This window comes from Phyllostomus hastatus, unplaced genomic scaffold (assembly GCF_019186645.2).
Source record: "Phyllostomus hastatus isolate PE091 unplaced genomic scaffold, TTU_PhHast_1.1 phas_scaffold_501, whole genome shotgun sequence".
NCBI classification, from domain to species: Eukaryota; Metazoa; Chordata; class Mammalia; order Chiroptera; family Phyllostomidae; genus Phyllostomus; species Phyllostomus hastatus.
In genome coordinates, this window is record NW_025334033.1 from 45,616,858 (window position 1) to 45,638,552 (window position 21,695).

The 21,695-nt window shown below is 42.7% G+C and overlaps 1 protein-coding gene across 1 annotated transcript in view; it reads left to right on the plus strand.

Moving 5' to 3' along the window:
- The first annotated feature begins 2,351 nt into the window (after positions 1 to 2,351).
- ARG2 (arginase 2) overlaps positions 2,352 to 21,695 on the plus strand; it is a 38,420-nt gene continuing 19,076 nt past the window's right edge. Inside the window, exons 1-2 of the mRNA XM_045822699.1 lie at positions 2,352 to 2,568; positions 3,921 to 3,993. Of these exons, the coding sequence (XP_045678655.1) occupies positions 2,461 to 2,568; positions 3,921 to 3,993 (181 nt within the window). The 5' untranslated portion in view covers positions 2,352 to 2,460. The remainder of the gene's footprint in view (positions 2,569 to 3,920; positions 3,994 to 21,695) is intronic.

A 21,695-nucleotide genomic window follows, 5' to 3' on the forward strand; every position in this document is an offset into this window, starting at 1 on the left:
GGATGTGGTAATGGACAAGAAGAAGGCACCAAAATAATCCCAAGGATCTGCACAAGTGTGACAGTAACAGTGACTGTGAATCCCTGGCCACACCCCTCCTCTTTCCTATAGTTCCCCACTCTGGAGAGTTTGTTAAAATTTAGGTGGCTGGTGCCCCACCCACAGAGTAACTAAGTTTGGGGATAGGACCCAATAATGCACATTTCTGACAAGTGTGCATATGTCGATGCTGCTGGTCTGGGACCACACTTTCAGCACCATCGCCTTACAGCAGCAATTTTCAACCGTTTTCATCTCATGGCACACATAAATTAATTACTGAAATTCTGTGGCACACACAGAAAAATATTTTTTGCTGCTCTGACAAAAAGTAGGTGTATTTTAGATTGATTTACAAAAAAAAATCATAATAGTCATAATTACCTACCCTTTTTGCTCCAAAGTGACTTAAAAAAATCAAGTGCCTATACTTGTATGTAAGGATTTCTGGTACCAAGAGTTGAGCAGTCAGACACAACCTTATTATGTGAGGTGACCAATAAGACGCAACTCTATTATACGACCTATATATTTATGGTTCAAGACAGGGCATTCACACCAAGAGGGCTAGTGTTGTGTTGGCTGTTGTCATTTTTTAACTTGACAATCTAAGGGAAAAGAGGTCAGTGCCCCTGACTAAATAATTAGGTATTGCATGTTTTAAAAATCTTGCAGTACACGGGTTGAAAATTGCTGCCTTAAGGTAATACCTCCTTATTTTGCTGACTTCAAGGACATTTCTCTGTTAAACCAGCAGGGGGAGACAGGTATAACATTTATCCTCTTAATAAATACCCTGCCTTACACTACTAAAGCTACTTGGAGTTATGACATTGCCATAGAGACTTCTGAAATTTTTTGGAAAACAGCATGTAAGTTGGCACCAGGTGAAATATATTTCAGGTTTTTAGATAAAAATGTATTTTGGCAGGGCTAACACCCAGATTCCTACAAACTGTAGTGTCATGGTTAAGAATTGGGAATCTGGATTCACAGAGCTCTGCACCTTCCAAGCTATGTGACTTTGAGAAAGTAACTTACCTTCTCTGATCCTGACTCCTTGTCTTTAAACTAGTCTGAATACTAGTCCCCACTTATCCCAAGGGATATGTTTTTTTTAAGACCCCTAGTGGGTACATGAAACCAATGATAGTACTGAACCCTATATATACTGTGTTATTTTCCTATAAATACATAAATACATACCTTTTACTTAAAGCAAGGGCACTCTACAGGTTCTCTTGGGCATCACTGAATTATAGCATCATTACTCTCAAGCTTAAGGGCCAGTATTGAGTAAAATAAGGGTTACTTGAACAGAAGCACTGTAATGATGCAATACTGAGACAGTTGATCTGATAGCCAAGACAGCTACTAAGTGACTAATGGGTATCATATGCAGCAGTGGATATGCGGGACAAAGGGGTGATTCACGTCCCAGGCAGGACAGAGCAGGACGGTGGAGATTTCATCAACTCAGAAGACGTGCAATTTAAAACGTAGGAATTGCTTATTTCTGGAATTTTCCTTTTTGGGCCATGGTTGACTGTGGTTAACTGAAACCTGAGAAAACAAAACCAGGATAAGGGGGTATGATCATACTCTACTTTATAGAATTGTTAGAAGGCTAAAAGTTCTTAGAACTGTTGCTGGATACTATTATTAAAACATTATTAATACTCTAGTTAATTGTTACTTTGAGCTTTTTAGTCTCTCTAAAATTTACAAATAGTCCAGATATGTTGCTATGTTTGTTTTTTAATACCTAGTGCTCCCGTTATTCAGGTAAAAATTGACAACGTCTAGAAAGTAATTGTTTTGTAAATCCTAATCTCCCCAACCTAAAATAGGTGGGATTTGATTAACATACCTGTCCCAGGGAGCTCCAACCTAGCCTTGATCTCCTAGCCTTCAGTTCCCTAAGGTAAGTGCATTTCTTGGACCTTGAGCTCTGAGACGGGACGGGAGCAGATACAGCCGGCTTGGTCTGGGCAGGGCACTCACGTAGGGTCGGGTCAGACCAGCCCAGTCAGCCCTTCCTCGATAGGCTAGAAACGGCCGCTCCCCGCTAAGGGACACACCTGTCCGTAACCACGCTCTTAAAGGCCAGACCCTGATATTGGCTTTAGGGCGTCAGCCCATAAGGTCTAGTCCCTGGAGGGAAAGCCCGCTCCGTCGCGGGGTGACGTCAGTGAAGGCGAGTCCGGCCCCGAGGAGCAGTGGGCGGGGCCTGCGGGAAGGTGTGCGAGGGGCTGGTTGGGGGCACGGCCGGCGGGGCGGGGCCGTGACGTCTCGGGGTGGTGCTGTTCCGCTAGCGCACGGGTAGGTAAGCGCAGCTGCGGGCGGCGGCGGCGACGCTCTCTTAAGGCTGCGAGCCGCACTGAGCTGCCTGTCGCTTTGCAACATCCCGCGGTGCTCACAATGTCCCTAAGAAGCAGCCTCTCGCGTCTCCGGACGCAAGTGCATTTCGTCCTGAAAAGGTCCGTCCACTCCGTGGCTGTGATTGGAGCCCCATTCTCACAGGGGCAGGTGAGAACCAGGACCTGGCACCGCGGGGCAGGATCTCCGCCCTCCCCAGAACCAGAGAAAACGGGGATGGGGGGCGAAGTAGCGAGGCGAGGATGGGGAGAAACGTAGTGAGGACGTCCTGGCGGGTTCCCGCGATTGGACATCGGGGGAGCACGTGGGATTTTCTCCGGTAGAAAATGGGGAAGGAGGGAGGGGATGGAGGGTACCCTTTGTGCGGTTCGGACGGGTGCTACGAGCCGGCGGGTTTCTGCGGCCTCCGGGGCCGAGCGAGAAAGTGGTGGGTCCCGCTTGGGGTGATGGAGGAGAGAGGGAAGGAGGGACAGGATTCCACGGAGGGGCTGAGGAGGAGAAACCGGCATGAATCCTCGATGGAAATAGAGGGAGCGGAGGTTAAAAAGAGCGATCTAAGAACTCGGGATCCATTCTCAGAGCTTCAACTGGAAAGGAAATTGGCGCTGGCTGCTCTAGCGGAGGGAGGGGCTGTTCAATGAAAGAAACCCGCGGTCGTGGAGAGCTCACTGGTAGAGAAGTCCGGGATCTGGCCCCCGCCTGCCGCACGCACCCAACAGCCAGATCCTCACCTGGTTCAGCCTGTGTTGGCCTCCGCTTGCCCTTCACACATAGGGCTTGGAAGGTTAATCTGATTCCAGTGATTGTTGTTTTCCCCTCCGTCCCTGTTTCGCCTTTCAATATTTGTTATCCATGATCACCGCGGTCTGAAAATATTAAATAGAAAAGTCTATGACAGGGACCAGAGGGAGGGGGGAGGGACCAGATAAAGAACAAGTATAAATGACCCATGGCCAGGGACAACAGGGTGGGGATTGACTGTGGGAGGGGCGGGGCAGGGGAGGGGGGGATTGAGACAACTGTGAGAGAAAACATTAAATTAAAATAAAAAGGAAAAGTCTAGAAATACAGAATTCGCAAATTTAAAATCACACGCTGTTGTGAGCAGCATGATGAAGTCTCTAGCCGTCATTCTCTGTCCTAGCGGAGACCAGAATCCCTTTGTCCACTGTGGGCTCGCTGCGGGCACCACCCACTGCTTAGTCACTTAGCCCTCTTAGTTATAAGATTGACTGTTGAGATATCGCAGTGCGAGCTAAGCGAATGGTTCTGTTTTATCATTAGTTATTGTTGTTCCTCACTTACTGTGCCTAATTTATAAATTAAACTTTTTCACAGGGTCTGGTACCATCTGCCATTTGAGGCATCCATGGGGTGTCTTGGAATGCATTCCTTGCGGATAAGGGGGGATTGCCGTATAGCATAGCAGATTTCTGTATTTTTGTGAACTGTAGTCTTATTTCAATCATCCCTCATACCTCACTGTATAATTTGTGTGACAGAAAAGAAAAGGAGTAGAACATGGCCCTGCTGCCATAAGAGAAGCTGGCTTGATGAAAAGGCTCTCCAACCTGGGTAAGTGGGGGAATCTGAGGTTCCGTGTGGGGTGGTGACAGACTGGTTCAGGGTCTTCTCTGTCACATCCAGGGACTGCACACTCTCAGCTGTGCATGGCCTTGAGAAGTGTCTCTCATCTTCCCTTAAATTCCCTCTGCAGCTTAAGATCAGAGACTTCAGGCCAAGTCCTGTTGCAATAAAGAGAGTGTTTGGAAGGCATGGAGGGAGAGAGGCAGGGCCTGGAACGGGCTGTCGATGACTGCACAGTGGTGCTAAGAAAGCTAGTTCCCCCTCTAACTGCACGGTCCACCTTTCCCCTGAAATTCTGCCTCTACTAACTCAATCATGAGGTGCTCATTACCCATCAGTCTAGACAGTTTCCCCCTTCAAATCATTCCTTTCTTCCCTAGGATTGATAGCTTTATATTGCTATAAGCAGAGCTTTAGGTTAATGTTTTCCAGACTTCCCTGATTATGAAAACCACTTGCACTACTTGTTAAAAATACTGATTCCTAGGCTTCTCCATGGAAGATTCTGGTTCGTTGGCACTGAGGCAGGACCCAGACAAGTGCCTTTTCACAAACACCCCAGGTAATCAGAAGTAAAGTTGCAGCCTTGTAATTAGGATGGTACTCTAAATTTACAGAAGCAGAAGTCAGTGGGACCCAAAGACATATGCCATTTATGTAGTAATGGAGAGCCCTTCTTTTAGTAGTAGGGCACCAAATTCTATCACCTTTATGGTAGGAAGCTTCTTCCTTATATCTAACCCAAGTTTTAGGGGCCATTTCCTCCACTCGGGTTAGGACTATTCACATATCTTTTCTGGAGCTTTTCTGGAGCAACAGGCATGCTGCAGGGGGCTGCAGATGCTGGAGACAGTAATACAGAATCTATTGTATTGGGTTGAATGCTCAAAACTTTTCTTGTTAAATAATTGCAGTTCTTTCTTAACTACTTTAATTACTCTCCAAGTTCACCACCAAATATGAAAGACAAATTGTTAAGATTTAGTCTTAATATGTCATTCATTACCTAATGGAGAAGGTTTTTATTCCCGCTTATAAATGAGGGTACTGCCCCTTTAAATCAGTTATATGCACCCTGCCTTTTTAAAAGCATTGTTTTACACCGAAGACAGCCATCTCTGGTAATCACTGTTTTTTAATACTGAATAGACCTATGCAGCCCATCTGATGAACTGGGTCTACCATTGTTCAAACTGCCTGCTCATTGCTGGATTCTGCCTTCAAAGTCTCCTGACAAGAATCATTTTCAGCCTGTCACACAGGAGGCTATACTCAGCTAAGGCTGCTGAATGAGGGGGAGGGGCTCATTTGTAGCCGCCTGTCCTGCTGGAGCTTTGTAGACCTTCCTTCCTGTCCCAGCTCAAGGTGCTTTTCCACTCCAGCCTCGGGCAGCCATTCTTCCTTAAATACTGTAGTACTTCCTCTGTAAATGCTCAACCTAAAATGATGGTGAAGCTTCAGTTTATTTGATCTTCCCTTTCATTAAATAAATATTTTTAGTTTTATAACTTATATTCTTACCCTGTAGCTGATTGGTAGCCCAATAGGTAGCCAGACTGCTGGTGAGCAGTCTGAAATAGAATCTCACTGCATATTAATACGATTGTGGCACTCAGCAGATTTCCAGCATGTGGTTGGGCTGATCTCCAGGAACATGTTAGAGAAAGGCACTGCGAGGAGTTTCAGTGCCCCGTTCTGAAACACCAGTAGTACCAGGATAACTTAATTCCTTCGAGCACTTCCAAACAAGCAACATGTGTCAAATTTTGAGAAAGAGAAGACCCAGGGAGCCGTAACTTTCCCAAATCCCTTTGTCCCTCGCCTTCTGTGCTGGTGTCACAGGCTGTCAATGTTGCCATGGCACCAAACTTCCTGTTTTCTCAAATGAATGTATTTGACCTGGTCTTTGGGCTTAGCAGGACACTCAGTGGTTCCTCGCTCAGGTAAGCACTTAACTTTAACACAATAAAGAGAACCTGGGAGAAATAAAGAGGCAATTGCTCTGGCGAGGCTCAAATGCACTGCCTCTGCTCCTGATTCCCGTGAGCTCTGACGGCCATGGTAATTTGCCCTTTTTCCTTCTGTGGGGAAATGTAGCTGTGAACTCAGATTGGCTGTTTGAGGTCTGTCTCACTGTAGTTGTGGTAATTTGGCCTCGCTGTGGTACTTCAAAGAGGTGACAGCCTCTGGCACAACTATCTAAATTCCTGTGCCACTATGACCAGGACAAGAGTCCTGGAGTTTAGGAAGCCATTTGAGAGCTATCCTAACCTTTTTGGGATATTTATTTCTACTTATTTGTCCCAATTTGGGACATTTATTCTTTCTGTCCCATTGGTGCTCCATCAAAGGAACAGGGATCTCTTTGGTGAAGAATCTGATCCGCTTCAGCAAGAACTGATAAGAGGGCCTGAGAGAGTTGTTTAAGCATAAGGATCTGACTTTATGAGAGCTGTTTATCTGGAGCAGATCAATATGTGAGATCAGGGATCTGTGTTTGCTTTCAGTGGCTGGTTGAGAATGTCAGCAATCACAAGTTCAGTTGAACAACAGTGATGCTGCAGCCTAGTTCCCATCGGGCCATTCCACTGAGACCAACTTGAGCAAGCTCACTGATTTATCAGATGTTATGTTACTGGACATCTCTATTGCACAACTGACCACTTTGTTCTTGAAATACTCTGTTAGCCAAGAATCTACTCTCCCCTGAGTCTCCCCTGAGTTTCCCCTCTCTGGTCCTGCCTGGAGTCCTTTGTGGGATCCTCTTCCTCTTCCCAACCCTCAAATGTGGATGGATCTCTTTTACATGCATCCATGCTTCTCAGTTTTGTCATATGCCATCTAATTTGCCATATTATTTATTTTGGTGTTTTTAAAATTGGTTTTAAAACTTCATACTTTTTAAATTTATTAAACTTACTGGGTTAGCATTAGTTAGTAACATTACATAAGTTTCAGGGATACAGTTCTGTGATACGACATCCGTATATTGCATTGCAGGCTCACCACCTGCACTCTAGTCTTCTTCCACCGCCGTACATTTGACCCCCTTTACTCTCTTCATCCTCCCCTCACCCCCTTCCCCTTTGCTAACCACCATACTGTTGTGTGTGCCTATGGGTTTGATTGTTTCTTTTGTTCATTTGTTGCTTTCTGTCTTATATCCCATATGTGAGTGAAGTTATATTGCTCTTGTCCTTTTCCAACTGACTTATTTCACTTAGCATGATACTCTCAAGATCTATCCATGTTGCCACAGATAGCAATATTTCATCATTTCTTATGGCTGAGTAATATTGCTACACACACACACACACACACACACACCCAATCAATCTCCTTTATCCAGTCATCCATTGAAGGATACTTAGGCTGTTTCTATATCTTAGCCTGACTAATACTGCAGTGAAAATAAGGGAACATATAACTTTACACATAAGTATTTTCAAATTTTTGAGGTAGATACCCAGGAGAGAGATTGCTGGGTCATATGGTAGCTTTATTCTTAATTTTTCTTTGAAAAACCTCCATGCTGTTTTCCACAGCAGCTATACCAATTTACATTCCCACCAGCAGTGTTCGGGGGTTCCCTTTTCTCACATCCTCTCCTACACTTATTTCTTACCTTATTGATAGTAGCTATTCTAATAGATGTGAAGTGTTATCTCATTGTGGTTTTGATTCTCATTTCCCTTATAGTTAGTGAGTTTGATATCTTTTCATCTATCTATTGGCTATCTGTATGTCTTTTGAGGAAAAAAGTCTATTCAGGTCCCCTACCCATTTTTTAATTGGATTGTTTATTTTGTTGTTGTTCAGTTGTATGATTTCTTTGTATATTTTGGGTATTAGCCCCTTATTAGAGGTATTATTTGCAAATATCTTCTCCCATTCAGTTGTTTGCTCTTTTATTTTGTTGATGGTTTCTTTTGCTATGCAGCAGCTTTTTAGTTTGAAATGGTCCCCTTCATTTATTTTTGCTTTTACTTCCCTTGCTCTTGGGGTCAATGTCATAAAAACCCCTCTGAGACCAAGGTCGATAAGTTTGCCTTTTTTCTATGTATTTTATTGTGTCATATTTTGTATTCAAGTCTTTTATCCATTTTGAGTTTAATCTTTCTGTACGTTGTCAGATAACAGTCTAGCTTCATTCTTTGGCTTGTAACTTTCCAACATTACCAACACCATTGACTGAAGAGGCTTTCCTTTTGCCATTGTATGTTTTTGGCTTCTTTGTCAAAAAGTAGTTGCCCGTATATGTGTGGGTTTATTTCTGGGCTGTTAATTCTATTCCATTGGTCTATATGTTTAGTTTTCTGCCAATACCATACTGTTTTGTTTATTATAGCTTTGTTGTATAATCAGAAGTCAGGGAGTGTGACAACTCCAGCTTTGTTCTTTTTTCTCAGGATTGCTTTGGCTATTTGGTATCTTTTGTGATTCCATACAAATTTGAAAAATTCTTTGTTCTATTTCTTTGAAAAATGCCATTGGAATCTTGGTGGGGATTACATAAATTCTGCATATTGCTTCAGGTAATATGGCCATTTTAACTGTGTTAATTCTTCTAGTTCATGAACAGGGAATATCTTTCCCTTTCTTTGTCTTCTTCAATTTCTTTCAACAGTGTCTTGTAGTTCTCAGTGAATAGGTCCTTCATTTCCTTTGTAAAGGTTATTCCTAGGTATTTTACTCTTTTTCTTGCTGTTGCAAATGTGATTGTTCTCATTTCTTTCTCCAGTATTTCATTGTCAATATATAGGAACACAACAGATTTTTGGTTATTGATATTGTATCCTGTAGCTTCATTGTATTTGTTTATGTTTAATAGTCTCTTGGGTGTGGTCCTTCTCTGTATAGAATCTTGTCATCTGAAAACAATGACAGTTTTACTTGTTCATTCACAATTTGGATCCCTTTTATTTCTTTCAAATGCTTGATTGCTCTGGCCAGAGCTTCCAGTGCTATGTTGAATAATAGTGGTGTGAGTGGGCATCCTTGCCTTTTCCAGATCTTAGAGGAAAAGCTTTCAGTTTTTTGTCATTGAGTATATTAACTGGGGGTATGTCATATGTTGCTTTTATTATATTCACGTTCTTTCCTTCCATACCCATTTTATTGAGTGTTTTAATCATAAAGGAGTGTTATGTCTTGTCAGATGCTTTTTTGTGCATCTGTTGATGTGGGGGAGCTTTGTCCAGCAGAGCTCCCCTGGGCTGCTGTGGATGAGGATAAGTCTACCAAGACATGATCTGCTTGGGGGGGAAAGGTGGCCAGTCTCTCAGAGGAGAAGGACCTTGAACCTGTTCCTCAATGGGCTTTCATTGGGTTTAATTTGCACAGGCATACAGGGCGCATATGTAAAGCTCATCCATCATTTTGAGGCAGTAATGATCAAACAATAGATAACATTCAGAGAACTATGAGGGCTTATTGTGAGTCAGGATCAGGTAGCCAAAAGGCCATAAAACTTTTTGAAAAACAAACTCATTTTATGCTTGGGCCCTTATCATTTAAATTGAGGGTATTCTTAGCAAAGCAGATTTCACAGGATTTTATGCATTCTTTCTTAGGCCTGATTGCCCCTCCCTGCACCATAGTTGAAACTGCCCAGTCCAGTACAGGGCTGCACCTGCCTCCAACATTGTTTTAGGCTTAAGTCAGGTGGGGGAAGTAAGGTGGCCAAGAGATAGGAGACGTCTTACAGTTAGAATGAGGACTCAGGCTATGACAAAGCCAAGGGATGAGGGTCCATCACCCCTTTTCTATAGTCCCCTAAGTCCTTCCCTAATGGCCCCTTTGTGACCATGCCTATATTAGGTTGTCCCTCCCTTGAGGAATCTTACCAGTCATTGGCTAACCAGTCATCCACCTGGGCCAATCAGGGTGAAGTAAAGGGGGCAGAGACTGCACCCCTGCTGGGAGGATAAGCTTTGTCTCCTTAGTGGCTTATGGTCCCAAGGTCTTTTTACCCAGCCTTAGCCATGGAGGGTTACAGCTTCTGAAACCAGGCAGGGTGGTTCACAACATGTTGGTAAGATCATATTAGTTTTATCTTTTATTTTGTTAATGTGGCATATCACATTAATTGACTGTCATATGTTGAATCATCCTTGAATCTCTGGAAGGAACCCCACTTAATCATGAAGTATTTTTTTTTAATGTATTGTATTTGATTTGCTAGTATTTTGTTGAAGATTTTTGCATCTATGTTCATCAGATATTGGTCTGTAACTTTCTTTTTTAGAGGGGGTACCAAATTACTTTATTTGAAGGAATGGCACAAATGAAGGACATAAATGTATGATTTGGTACAAGTTATAGAAAAGGTAAAGGTAACTCCAACATGAACGTACTGCTTTGGTGACCAGGGAAGTCACCCCGTGGCTATGGGAAGGCAGCCTAAGGCTTAGCTCTCTTAACTCTCTCCCAGAGTGTGCTTGTCAAAGAGGCTCTCTGCCATGCCAGACTCAGAGGTCCCCAACCTGCATAGGTTGGTTATGTGGTCACCCAATTCTCTGATGCATTTCACCTGCTCATCCAGGTAGTGGGTCTCAATGAAGTCACACAAATGAGGGTCATTTTTTTTCCAGTGGGCAGTTTGTGTAAATCCAGTAGTGACTGATTCACACTTTTTCCCAAGTGTAATGCACACTCCCTTGCATTCAGCCCATTCCACCGTCATCATGGTCTTGTGTCTTGATACTCTGAAGGAAGATTCTGCCACCTCGCTGGTTCTGCAGCGTCATCAGTTTCTCAGCATGTTCCCTCTCCTCCTGAAACTGGCAAAGAAAGAACTTGGCAAAGTTCTTCAAAGCCCCATCATCACAGTCAAAGTGGTAAGACATGGACAGGCAGATGTAGGAAGCTTGGAGCTCTAGGTTGAACTGGCGGTTGATGGCAGCCTCTGAGTCCTGGTGGTAGCTCCGGCACACCTGAAAGGTGGACATGGTTGTCACGATAGGTGGCTGAGGACAGGCAGCTTCATGGCACTGAAGTGGTGGCAGGGACCTTGGGGCGGTCTGAGGGCTCTGTGAGGAGGCGGCAGAAGGATAGATCTAGGCAGCTGGCTGGGATGCAGGGTCGAGTGCCAGGTTCCATTCAAGCACTATGGAAGCAGGAAACCATGACAATTCTCGGCAAAGACTGTGGCCTGTAATTTTCTTTTTGTGTTTTGTACTTGCCTGGTTTTGGTATCAACATAATGTTGGCCTCATAAAAATAGGAAGTAGTCCCTCTTCTTCAACTTTTTGGAAGAGTATGTGATGGAGGCTATTTGATAACTGAACCAGCTGAAAGAAGCTTGAGGGTAGAGGAAGTTTCTTCTGTCCCCACAGTTGGCATCATGAATAGGACACCTCACTGGCTGGGCACTGCTGATGCTGAAGCTCCTGCAGTAGGAAGGTCCTGGGACCTCTAGAGTGAGCAGGCAAAGGCAAGAATTCTTTCCTAGCACACTCCCAGATCTCTAGCTGCAGAGTCTGGTCATGTGCTCTTCCAAAATATTTAGATTAGCTGGAGAAAATTTGAAGTCATATCCTGTTTAATTTGCCATATTTATTTTGGTTTTTATTTTTTAATTGGGTCTAAAGCTTCATACTTTAAAATGTAACCTGCCTCGTTCTGGCTGGCATGGTTCAGTTGGTTGGGCATCATCCTGTAAAGCAAAAGGTCACTGTATGGATTCCTGGTCAGGGCAAAGGCCTAGGTGGTGAGCCTGGTCCCGGGATGGATGTGTGCCAGAGGCCATCACCAATCAGTGTTTCTCTCTCACATCAATGCTCTCTCCTTCTCTTTCTCCCTACCTTCCCCTATAAATAAATAAATAAATAAATAAATAAATAAATAAATAAATAAATAAATAAATAAAATCTTTAAAATTAAAATAAAAAAATTTAAAAATGTAACCTGCTCCTTCAATCAACAGTGAAATCTCAGGCTTGTGTTAGATACATTTTTCTAATACCTTTTCATTTTAATAGCTTTATATTTTTTATTGATTGAATTGAGAGAGACAAGTGGGGAGAGAGAGAGAAGCATCAATTTATTGTTTCACTTATTTATGTGCTCATTGGTTGATTCTTGTATGCCCCCTGGCCAGAGATTGAACCTGCAACCATGGTGTGTTGAGATGACAACTCTAACCACCTGAGCTACCCTGCCAGGACTAGTTTTATATTTTGATGTTTGTCCTTCAACCACTAATAGTACGTGTTCCACACTTAACAACCAATAGAATAGGTCCTCCATAATTTGACCTTCATCTGCCTCTTTAGACTTCTATCTATCCACATTTCACCTTGTTTTCATTGCAGCTAGGGTTGTGGGTACTTCACTTCAGCTCCACCAACAGAAGCACCTATCCTAAACTTTGATTTGAAATTCAAGAAAGGGCAGAGGCAAAGAACTCATTTTGTGATGGGCAGGGACAGCAGCAGTTGAGCAGTAGCTTCTGTCCAGTGTCAGTGGGGTCAGCCATCTGGGCTGCCAGTGCCTTTCCCTAGGAGTGGAGGTGGGAGCGGCAGTAATACCTTCACTGTACCGTCGTCCTGCAGGGTGACTGTCGGGGCCACTATTTCTGGCAGTATGGCCTTTAAACTAGGTTCTGGGAATTGGACAAGTTGAACAGATTGCTTTCCTGTTGTCTGAATTGATGTTAAAAGTTTACAAATTCCAATGACAAATAAAATTTTAGACTGGAATTCTCCAAGCCCTCTCTCCCAGTCTTTGCTATCAATTCTTGTTCTTTTGTTTGCTTTTTTCCATAGTATGTTACACAATATTCTCAAAAGTTAATATAACTCATTAGGTTATATAGTTAGTTTGTCCTTTAGTTAATTTAGAACGTTTTAGTCCCTTTGGAATTTAACAATTGCCTAATTGCCTATTCTCTTGGTGCTTTGATTTTTGAACCATTATGTTCCTTAATATGACTTCTGAAAACAACAGCCTAAAGTTTAGTGCAAGTTCCAGGCCTACCTGACTGCAGTAGACAGACCTACTTTCATGAATTACTGTGCATTATTTTAAGTGTTCTGTATTTTAAGCATGGTGGCAGTTACAGGAATATATATATGCCAAATATATATATGCCAAACTCATTGAACTTAAAATGTGAATTAATGTAACTATGCATCAAACTATTTAAACATCCTTTTTAGGTTTATTTTCACTTGGAGCAGCTTTTCATCACTAAAAACTGGAACATGTTCATTCATTCACTGATTTGTATATTCAAGAAACTTGAGCACTACTAATTTCTAGGAACTGAGAACACAGTAGTGAACAAAACAAATTCCTGTTATCATAGAACTCTCATTCTAACAAGGAGTGGTTTGAAACAGACGTAAGTAAAACATACAGGAATCAGATGGTAATGGGTGCTATGGAGTAAATGAAAGTAAGGGATGGGAGGAAAGCAAGTATTGGGGAGAAAGTAAGCAGTGTATATGTGGGTCGGGAGGCCTCCCCAAGAAGCTGTCATGTGAGCAGATCCTTTTGAGGTGAGGAAAGGAGCCGTGTGCATATTTGGGAGAGAGACATTTTGGTCAGAGGAAACAATAAATGCAAAGACTCCGAGATAAGCAACTGTACCTGGAGTGTTCCAGGAACAAAAAGCTGTCACGAGCTCTGGCCAGTGGTTGCCTTGGGGCAGGGAGGGCCTTCTGCCCTTTTATCTTTGGTTTTGCAAGAAAAGCCAGAAGTCTGGATTTTGTGGGAGATTTGAGGGGTTTTTTTTTTAAAGTAATATATCCATACAATAGAATATTATTGAGCCATAAAAATGAACGAATTGTTAACTCATGCAATATCACGGCTGTACCTTGAGAAAGCATTATACTAAGTGAAAGAAGACAGACACAAGAGGCCACATATTGTATGATCCCATCACATGAAATGTCCAGAATAGGCAGATCCACAGAAATAGACAGTGGATTAGTGGTTTCCAGGTGCTGTGGGGAGAGGGGAATGGGGAGTGACTGCTCGTGAGTACTGGTTTCTTTCTGGAGTGTGATGAAGCCGACCTGGAATTAGTAATGTGCTGATGCCTTAGCAAAAGCATACATCCCTGATGATGTGCCTGAATATAGGCAAGTCCATTGTAGATATTATTGGGATTTGGCAAATTTCAATATAGCTATATTGTTCCTGCTTATAAGAGCAAAAAATAATTTAACTTACATCTTTTATTTCAAAGTTGTTTGATATCTAACATAGACACTGTGCTAGGCTCTTGCTATTGTATCATTCTTAATCTGTTAAAATCAAATGATGATACCTATAGGTGGCTAGCATCAAAAAATGTGTCGGTGAGGATGTGGAGTTATGGGAACCCTTGTGCACTTGGTGGGAGTATAAAATGGTACAGGCACCGTGGAAAACAGTATGGTGGTTCCTCAAGAAATGAAAAATATGACCCAGCAATTCCATTCTGGGCATATATCCAAACATTGAAAGTAGGGTCTTGAAGTGAGAGCTGCCTTGGCCTTTTAGAACGAAAGTCACAGAGGCAGGCCGAGTGAGCAAACTGGGCCGAATGGATGCAGGAAACAAGTTAAAGAGGCAAAAGAAAGGCCTTTGGAGACAGGTTCAGGGGATTATCCTGGGACGAGCTGCTGCTGCCTACTGCTCCTCTGGTTGCAATTCTCATGGGGACCCTGAGAGCTTAGCAGAAAGAAAGTGAAGATACATGTCTGAAGGCACAAGCGTGCTCTAGAGAGAGAGAAAGAGGGCACACATGTGCAGTGGGTCCTTTGTCTTAGAGTTTTTTTCTGTTTTCTAAAGGCAAGAATTTTAGGGGAGGTCTTGGGAGGATCTCAATAGAATATTCATCACCTTTCCAGGTATGTCCTTTAATACACTGATTCATCAAAATGAGCATATAGGTTCAGGGTCATGATCTCTACTGACTGGTTGGTGCTAGGGTAGGGAGTTATTGGTCATTGCATCTGGTTCTGATGCCAGCCATGATGTTGCTTCATCTGGTTTTGCTGCTTTTCTGGGCCTGGAGCTGAAACACAACTGGGCCTAGATGCTACCTCTAGTTTGATCAAAACTGTCTCTGTGGTCAACAGACCCGATGCTTTGTCCCTAAGATTATATGGTGCTGGACAGAACGTCAGTGTCTCAAGGGCTTAATGATTAAGGGAGAAGTAGGAGGGTGAGTCAGGGTGCTTGTTGAGGCCAGTTTGAATCAGCCATCTGTCCTGGTTTCCCCATTCCACTTGCGAATTTTCCTAGCTTCTCACTATCTTGCCTCATTTCCATGTGTTTTCAACAGGATGTAACACCCCAATGGCAACATATCCAAAACTGAACTTAAGATCTCAACTCCCTTCCCCTGTGTCTTTTTCAAAACCTAGTAATCAGAGAGCCAGAAAGCTGGAGGGCAGACCTGTTATCTCTCCACCACCTCCTAAGTATTGCTGAAATCTGATAGTTCTCTCCCACTGCTGTGTCAGGGAGCTGGTCTTCTCCAGGCCTGTCCATTTTCCACAGGACACCAGGTCACTAGATTTACAGTGCAGATTTGATTTGCCACTTCCTGACTTGAAAACCATAGAGGCTCCCTAGTGCTTTTGGAATCTGAGCCCTGGCCTGTCCTCCTGCCTCATCTCTCCAAAGTGCTGAATAAACCCTGAGCCAGTGGGATTGTGATTTGCTCTCTTAGGGCTGAAGACATTTGCCTATTCTGCTTGGAAACCCTTTCCCACTTCCCCTTTGATTCCTGGCTAAAACCTTCAAGGTTCAGGTATTGCCTCTTCTGAGAAGTCCCCCTTGCTCTTCCTGGGTCTGAGTCAGCACCTTCTGCTGTTCCCACCACACCCTGTGCACAGTTGCATCATAACAGTTAGCACTGTATGCATTTTCCCTGCCTGTCTTCTCACTAGGCTATGAGCTTGAAGGCTGCAACCAAACTTTATATCCCTAGGACTTAGCAGAGTGCCAGGCACACAGTAAGCACACAGTCAGCTTTTGTTGAAGGAAGAATGCCTTATGTACTGCGCTTTTCCTAGTAACCTCCTGTAGTCCACTTTCTGTTAGGGTGGTCAGTGATGTGGGCTGTGAAAAAGTTCACACAGAGAAGAAAGGGCAGAGAGCAAAGTTTTATTCACTTTCCAAGAGGGGAAAGGGGCATGGTGTGGAGAAATACATCAGCAGCTAAAGTAGGGGCTTTGAGCTTTTTGGCTAATTGGGGTGGTTATAGAGCAGGATGTTTCCATTGGTCTTACACAGGCTGCAGCCTGTTCTGATGTTGTCTTTGGGTCCAGGGTCCAGGTGTTGCGGTCTGGAACATCTTGTTTTGTAAGTTTTCGGGACCTCTGTGCCTTCAGGGTGCTTCCAGTAATTTTCTAATACTGAGAATAGAGGTTCATAAAATGAGAGTCAGTCAAGCTAGCTCTGGCAAAGAGGGCCTGAAAAAAGGGGGCTTTTGTCCTGTTACTGTTCTTGCTTCCCAGTCATTTCCAGTCCTGGGGACATAAGCTCTGAAGAGTAAAATGGCAATCACGTTTAACAAGGTCATAGTCCTGCTTGGCAAGTGGTGCCACCATAGCAAATGGCACTGATTTTGACCTTTCCCTCTCCATCCCCAACATCTTTTGTCTTTAGCCGAAGGTAGCCTTTAGGTGGTGGCTTCTGCCATTTTGGTGGAACTTAGTGTTCCCGGGCCTCTACCATGTGTACAGGTGATGTACATGTTTTCCCTGCTAATCTGTCTCGTGTCAATTTGATTATTAGACCAGTCAGAAGAACCTTGAAGAGTAGAGGAAATTTTTCCTTCCCAACACATGCTAGTTTTCTCCTGTAACTTCTGTTGACCTAAGAACATCCAAACCTGTAGAAGAATTTTATGAGTTTGAGTTGTGGGACAGGAAGACACTTTCCTGTACCCTCAAGGTTCTTTCAGCCAGTCTAGTAATCAAATTGGCATGAGACAGATTAGCAAGAGAAAATAACCAAATTTTATTACATACATATGTGTGGAAAGCCCACATACATGAGAGAGTCAGAGACCCCACACACATAAGAGGTTCAGAGACAGAGGGAAAATGGGTATAAAAGACATTCTGAACCAGGGATGAGGTAAGGTGCCTTGGGGCTTCAGAACATCATTTCAGAATGATAAGGGCAGATGATTCATAAATAAAAGTTTGCCCTGTCCTATAGGTAGGTCAAAAGAGGTTATCTTTAATAAGCAGAGCCCCCAATTTAAGTTCTTGTAGGTGGTTAAGAGAGAGGTACAACTCTCTCTCGAGTGAAGACAAAGTCTCCTTTAGCACAAAACAATCTATATACTACTGAGGTACATACATCTTGGGGTGGCCATTCTGAACCCCCACAGAACCAAACAGAGGACACTCTTGGAAGTAAGATCTCAACAGACTGAGAAAATTGCAGCTTCTTTTATACATTTGGAATTAAGGAGGGAACATAAGGAAGATTACATGAAGGTGGGGTTAAGATTATATGCTCTCTTGAGGGTGGTCATGCCTCCAAGGGGTATGAAAAAAGAGGAGTACTCTGGCATTTTGAAGGTGTGTTAACTTAGATACACAGAAACAGTGGACAGAGCTTGTTTAAAGCATAAACCTTTTACTAAAGAGGTTATATTCCCAGGGCTTGACTACCCACCACGACCTGTCTGGTTAGGAATTTATAATCAGATCACCCTGTGAAATTACTTTCAGTCACTGGACTTGTCAGTTAATTGGAGACATTTTTTGTCCACACTTCACATTGTCCCATGGGATTTTCTCAGATCAATATTTCCTTTCTCTTAAAATGAGTTGCTTCTTAGACGCCATCTGGTTTCCCAGATTTTTAAGAATGTATGACTCAGTATGGAATTTTCTCAGAAAACTAAGAATGGATCTACCTTTTGACCCAGCAATTCCACTGCTAGGATTATATCCTAAGACCCCTGAAACAATCCAAAAGAACCTATGCACCCCAATATTCATAGCAGCACAATTTACAATAGCCAAGTGTTGGAAGAAACCTAGATGCCCATCGGTCAATGAATGGATCAAAAAACTATGGTACATTTACACAATGGAATTCTATGCAGCAGAAAGAAAGAAGGAGCTCCTACCCTTTGCAACAGCATGGATGGAACTGGAAAGCATTATGCTAAGTGAAATAAGCCAGGTGGTGAAAGACAAATACCATATGGTCTCACCTTTAACAGGAACTTAAACAACAAAACAAACAAACAAACAAGCAAGCAAAATATAACCAAAGACACTGAAATAGAGAACAGGCTGATAATGACCAGAGGGTAAAGGGGAGGGAATTTCAGGGGAAAAGGGGAAGGGTTTACAGGAACTAGTATAAAGAACACGTGGACAAAAACTAGGGCAGGGTAGAAAAGGGAGGGAGGTGGGGAGGCCTGGTGGGGGTGGCCTGGGATGGGAATAAAAGACAGAAAACTGTACTTGAACAACAATAAAATAATAAATAAAATAATAGAATAGAATAGAATAAATAAAATAAGTAGTTGGTTACACACACACAAAGAATGTATGACTCAGAGAATTCAGCAAGATGACATTGATATTGAGACAGTTTTCCTTTAACTGTCATATATCAAACTGTTTAATTCTTAAAAGGTGTTTGGCTACCAGTTGACGAATTATTCAAGCTAAATGTTAGTAGATGATAATGACCAGTTTTTGTCCCTTTTTTGAAACATACTTGTTTTTGAACCAGGACCTGAGTAGCTAATGATGACTGCTTCAGGTAAGGCTGACCTCTAGTTACTTAGACACATATTGTGTTATTCTTTAAATATCCAAAATAGCACAAGTCAGAGGCCCAGAACCTAAGGAATTATTGTGGGTGGTTTAAATAATTTAACTCTTGAATAAATTTATTCTCTATTAATGACCAAACTCTTGTTTGTGTGTGTTAATACAATAGGTATAGTAATGCTCAGATTTGAAGAGAAGAAAGACGAAATCTTCCTGACTCCCTCCCTCAGCCCTGGCGGCCAGAACCACTGAATAGGAAGAGAAGTAGAAAACTCCTTCCTGTGTGACTCAAGAATTAAGACACTGCAGGGTGGGGCATTGTGGTTAGGGCTTAGGGTGAACTGGCTGTTGGCATAGCTGTAGTTTTGTTTGTTTGTTAGTTTGTTTGTTTTAGCTTATTTGACCCAAACTGATGACAATTGCTGGGAAGTAAGATCTCTGGAGAGGGAGTTTTGTAGTTTCTTTTATACATTTGGAGTTAAGGAGGCAATGTAAGGAAGCTTGCCTGAAGATGGGAGGAAAGCTAGGTGGGGTGCCCAGGTGGGGATCTCTATGACTGGATCACAGGATGGTTAACAAAACTATGTGCTCCCTTGAGGGTGGGAAAGAGGTCTGGAAAGAGAATTACTCTGTCATTCCAAAGACATGTGAACCTAGATGCACAAGGACAAAGGATATGGCTTGCTTAAGGCAAAGATAAACCTTTTAGAGGCCCGGGTGTGACTGCCCACCTCGATCTGCCCAGTTAAGAATTTGTGATCACATCACCTTGTTATGTCACTTTTGGTCAGATTTATTACAGAGCCCCCCCCTTTCGTCCAGAGCTCCCCCTACTGGTCATAACTCAATCCCAAGGATGCATCAATGACCAGCCTTTTGGTCGGATAGTGTGTTTTCACGGTGCCTGGAAGTCTCAATATTGGGGTCATCTTGTCACGTTTTCCCAAAAGGGAAGGGTGGGTAAATGGAAGGCAGTGAGGTCTGAGGTCATCAAGTTACAGAACAGCAAGTGGGGGACTGCTGCCCGCTGCCACCCTCTGGGCAAAAGTCCAGAGGCAAAGATTCGGTGATAAAGGAAAGAAGTCTTTGTTCAAAAGCTACACAATTCTGGAATAACAGCTTTCCACAGCATTAGTCACTTAAGCCTATCAGTTAAGTCTAAACTCTTTAGTTACAGTTTAATCACTTACATTTATCAGTTAAGGCTAAAATCTTGAGAACACCTTAGCTCCCCTATCATTGCCTCTGTTTGTTTTTAATTATCTTATTTCTATAGGATTAGTTTACAAACCAAAACAACATAAGATACAAAAGCTACACAATGGAAGAATGGCAGGCTTCTGCCTCAGAGCCTGTCCCCTCTAGGACACCCAAGGAAGAATAACCCTGCCACTCTCCGCCAGGCCAGCCTGATCCTAGGCTGTGCCTGGAGTTTCTTCTTCCCTCCAAAATACCATCCTTTGGGAAACATAGGCAGCTGCAGCATGATCACCCAGGTATCCCTGAGGAAAAGAGCCAAAGAGGCAGTTTCTGCCCTCCTTTTATTTTTTTATGTTTTTTTTAAAGATTTATTTATTTGTTTAGTGACAGAGAGAAAGGGAGGGAGAAAAAGAAGGAGAGAAACATCAATGTGTGGTTGCCTCTCACTCACCCCTACTGGGGACTTGGCCCAGCATGTGCCATGACTGGGAATCCAACCGGTGACCCTTTGATTAGCAGGCCAGCACTCAACCACTGAGCCACACCAGCCAGGGCGCACCCTCCTTTTATTTTAAATCTTCTGGCCCATAACTCCATGCTCTTGGAGGTATTCAGCTTCTCAGCCAATCCCATTCTAGACTGTTTACCATTACCTTGGGCAACCTCCTCCTTCCCACTCCTCCCCAGTGATATGATCAGATCTCCATCATTCATTGCAAAAAACCCACTCTAGATCTTTCCCTCCTGGGAATTATCATGCTCTGTTTTGTCACCTTTCTTATTTTTCTATATTTGCACCTAGAATAACATTTACATAAACCATAAAGGGAGGATTAAAAGCTATCTTACACATCTTCAGTAATCATTAACAGTTGGAATATATAGAAAAAGCCAAAGACCAAGTGTAACTATTATAATGACTCCTACCATTAGCAGACAGGTAAAGACAATTGAACAATTGGTTTCTGAGCTCAACATCAATTTGTAGGTAAACAGGCCTTGTCGATGTCTTGGGACAGATGCTACCTCTGATGGTGGTGGCATCTTGTCCTTGTGAAGTCTATGGTGCCTGCTGTAGGTGGAGGTGAGTGGCAGAGTCCAGGGTAGATGTCCATTCAGTTTGGCACCTGATATGTCCCTTTCAATGAGGTTGGAGAATGTTATTTTATGAAATGTCCATTCCAATAAACAGGATCTCCAGGTGGCAGTCAGTGATCTCTGAAGTCCTTGTATCCTGGGAGCTCTCTGTTAAAGGAAGTAGTTACCTATTTGGTATTCTCTTTAAGTGATTTTATAAAACCTTGGCAATAATGTAAGATGTATCCTTTTAGTAATGTCAGCTCATAAGTTCCTTCATCTAATTTAAGTCCACCCTAAATGCACTATGATATATGAAGGAATTAAAAAGGGGGGTGGGGCGGTTTTAGGTAGCCCAGAAGAACCAAGCAGCTATTTTGGGTTTCTCATTCTCAACTATTTGTTTAATTTATACCCATTGTTTACCCATACTATATATCCGAGAATTTTTTATCACTTATTTACAATGCTTCCCATGCAATTTAGCATAAAAAATTTTTTTCACATCACAAAGTTATTCCTATATATACTGATATTTTAACGCTTAAAACTTCAATTTCTAATGAAAACTAAGAAGTAAGGAATTAGCATTTTTCAGCTAAGCCAATTGATGAAGACATTTTATAACTTCTGGGAACATATTTCATAGACATCAACATT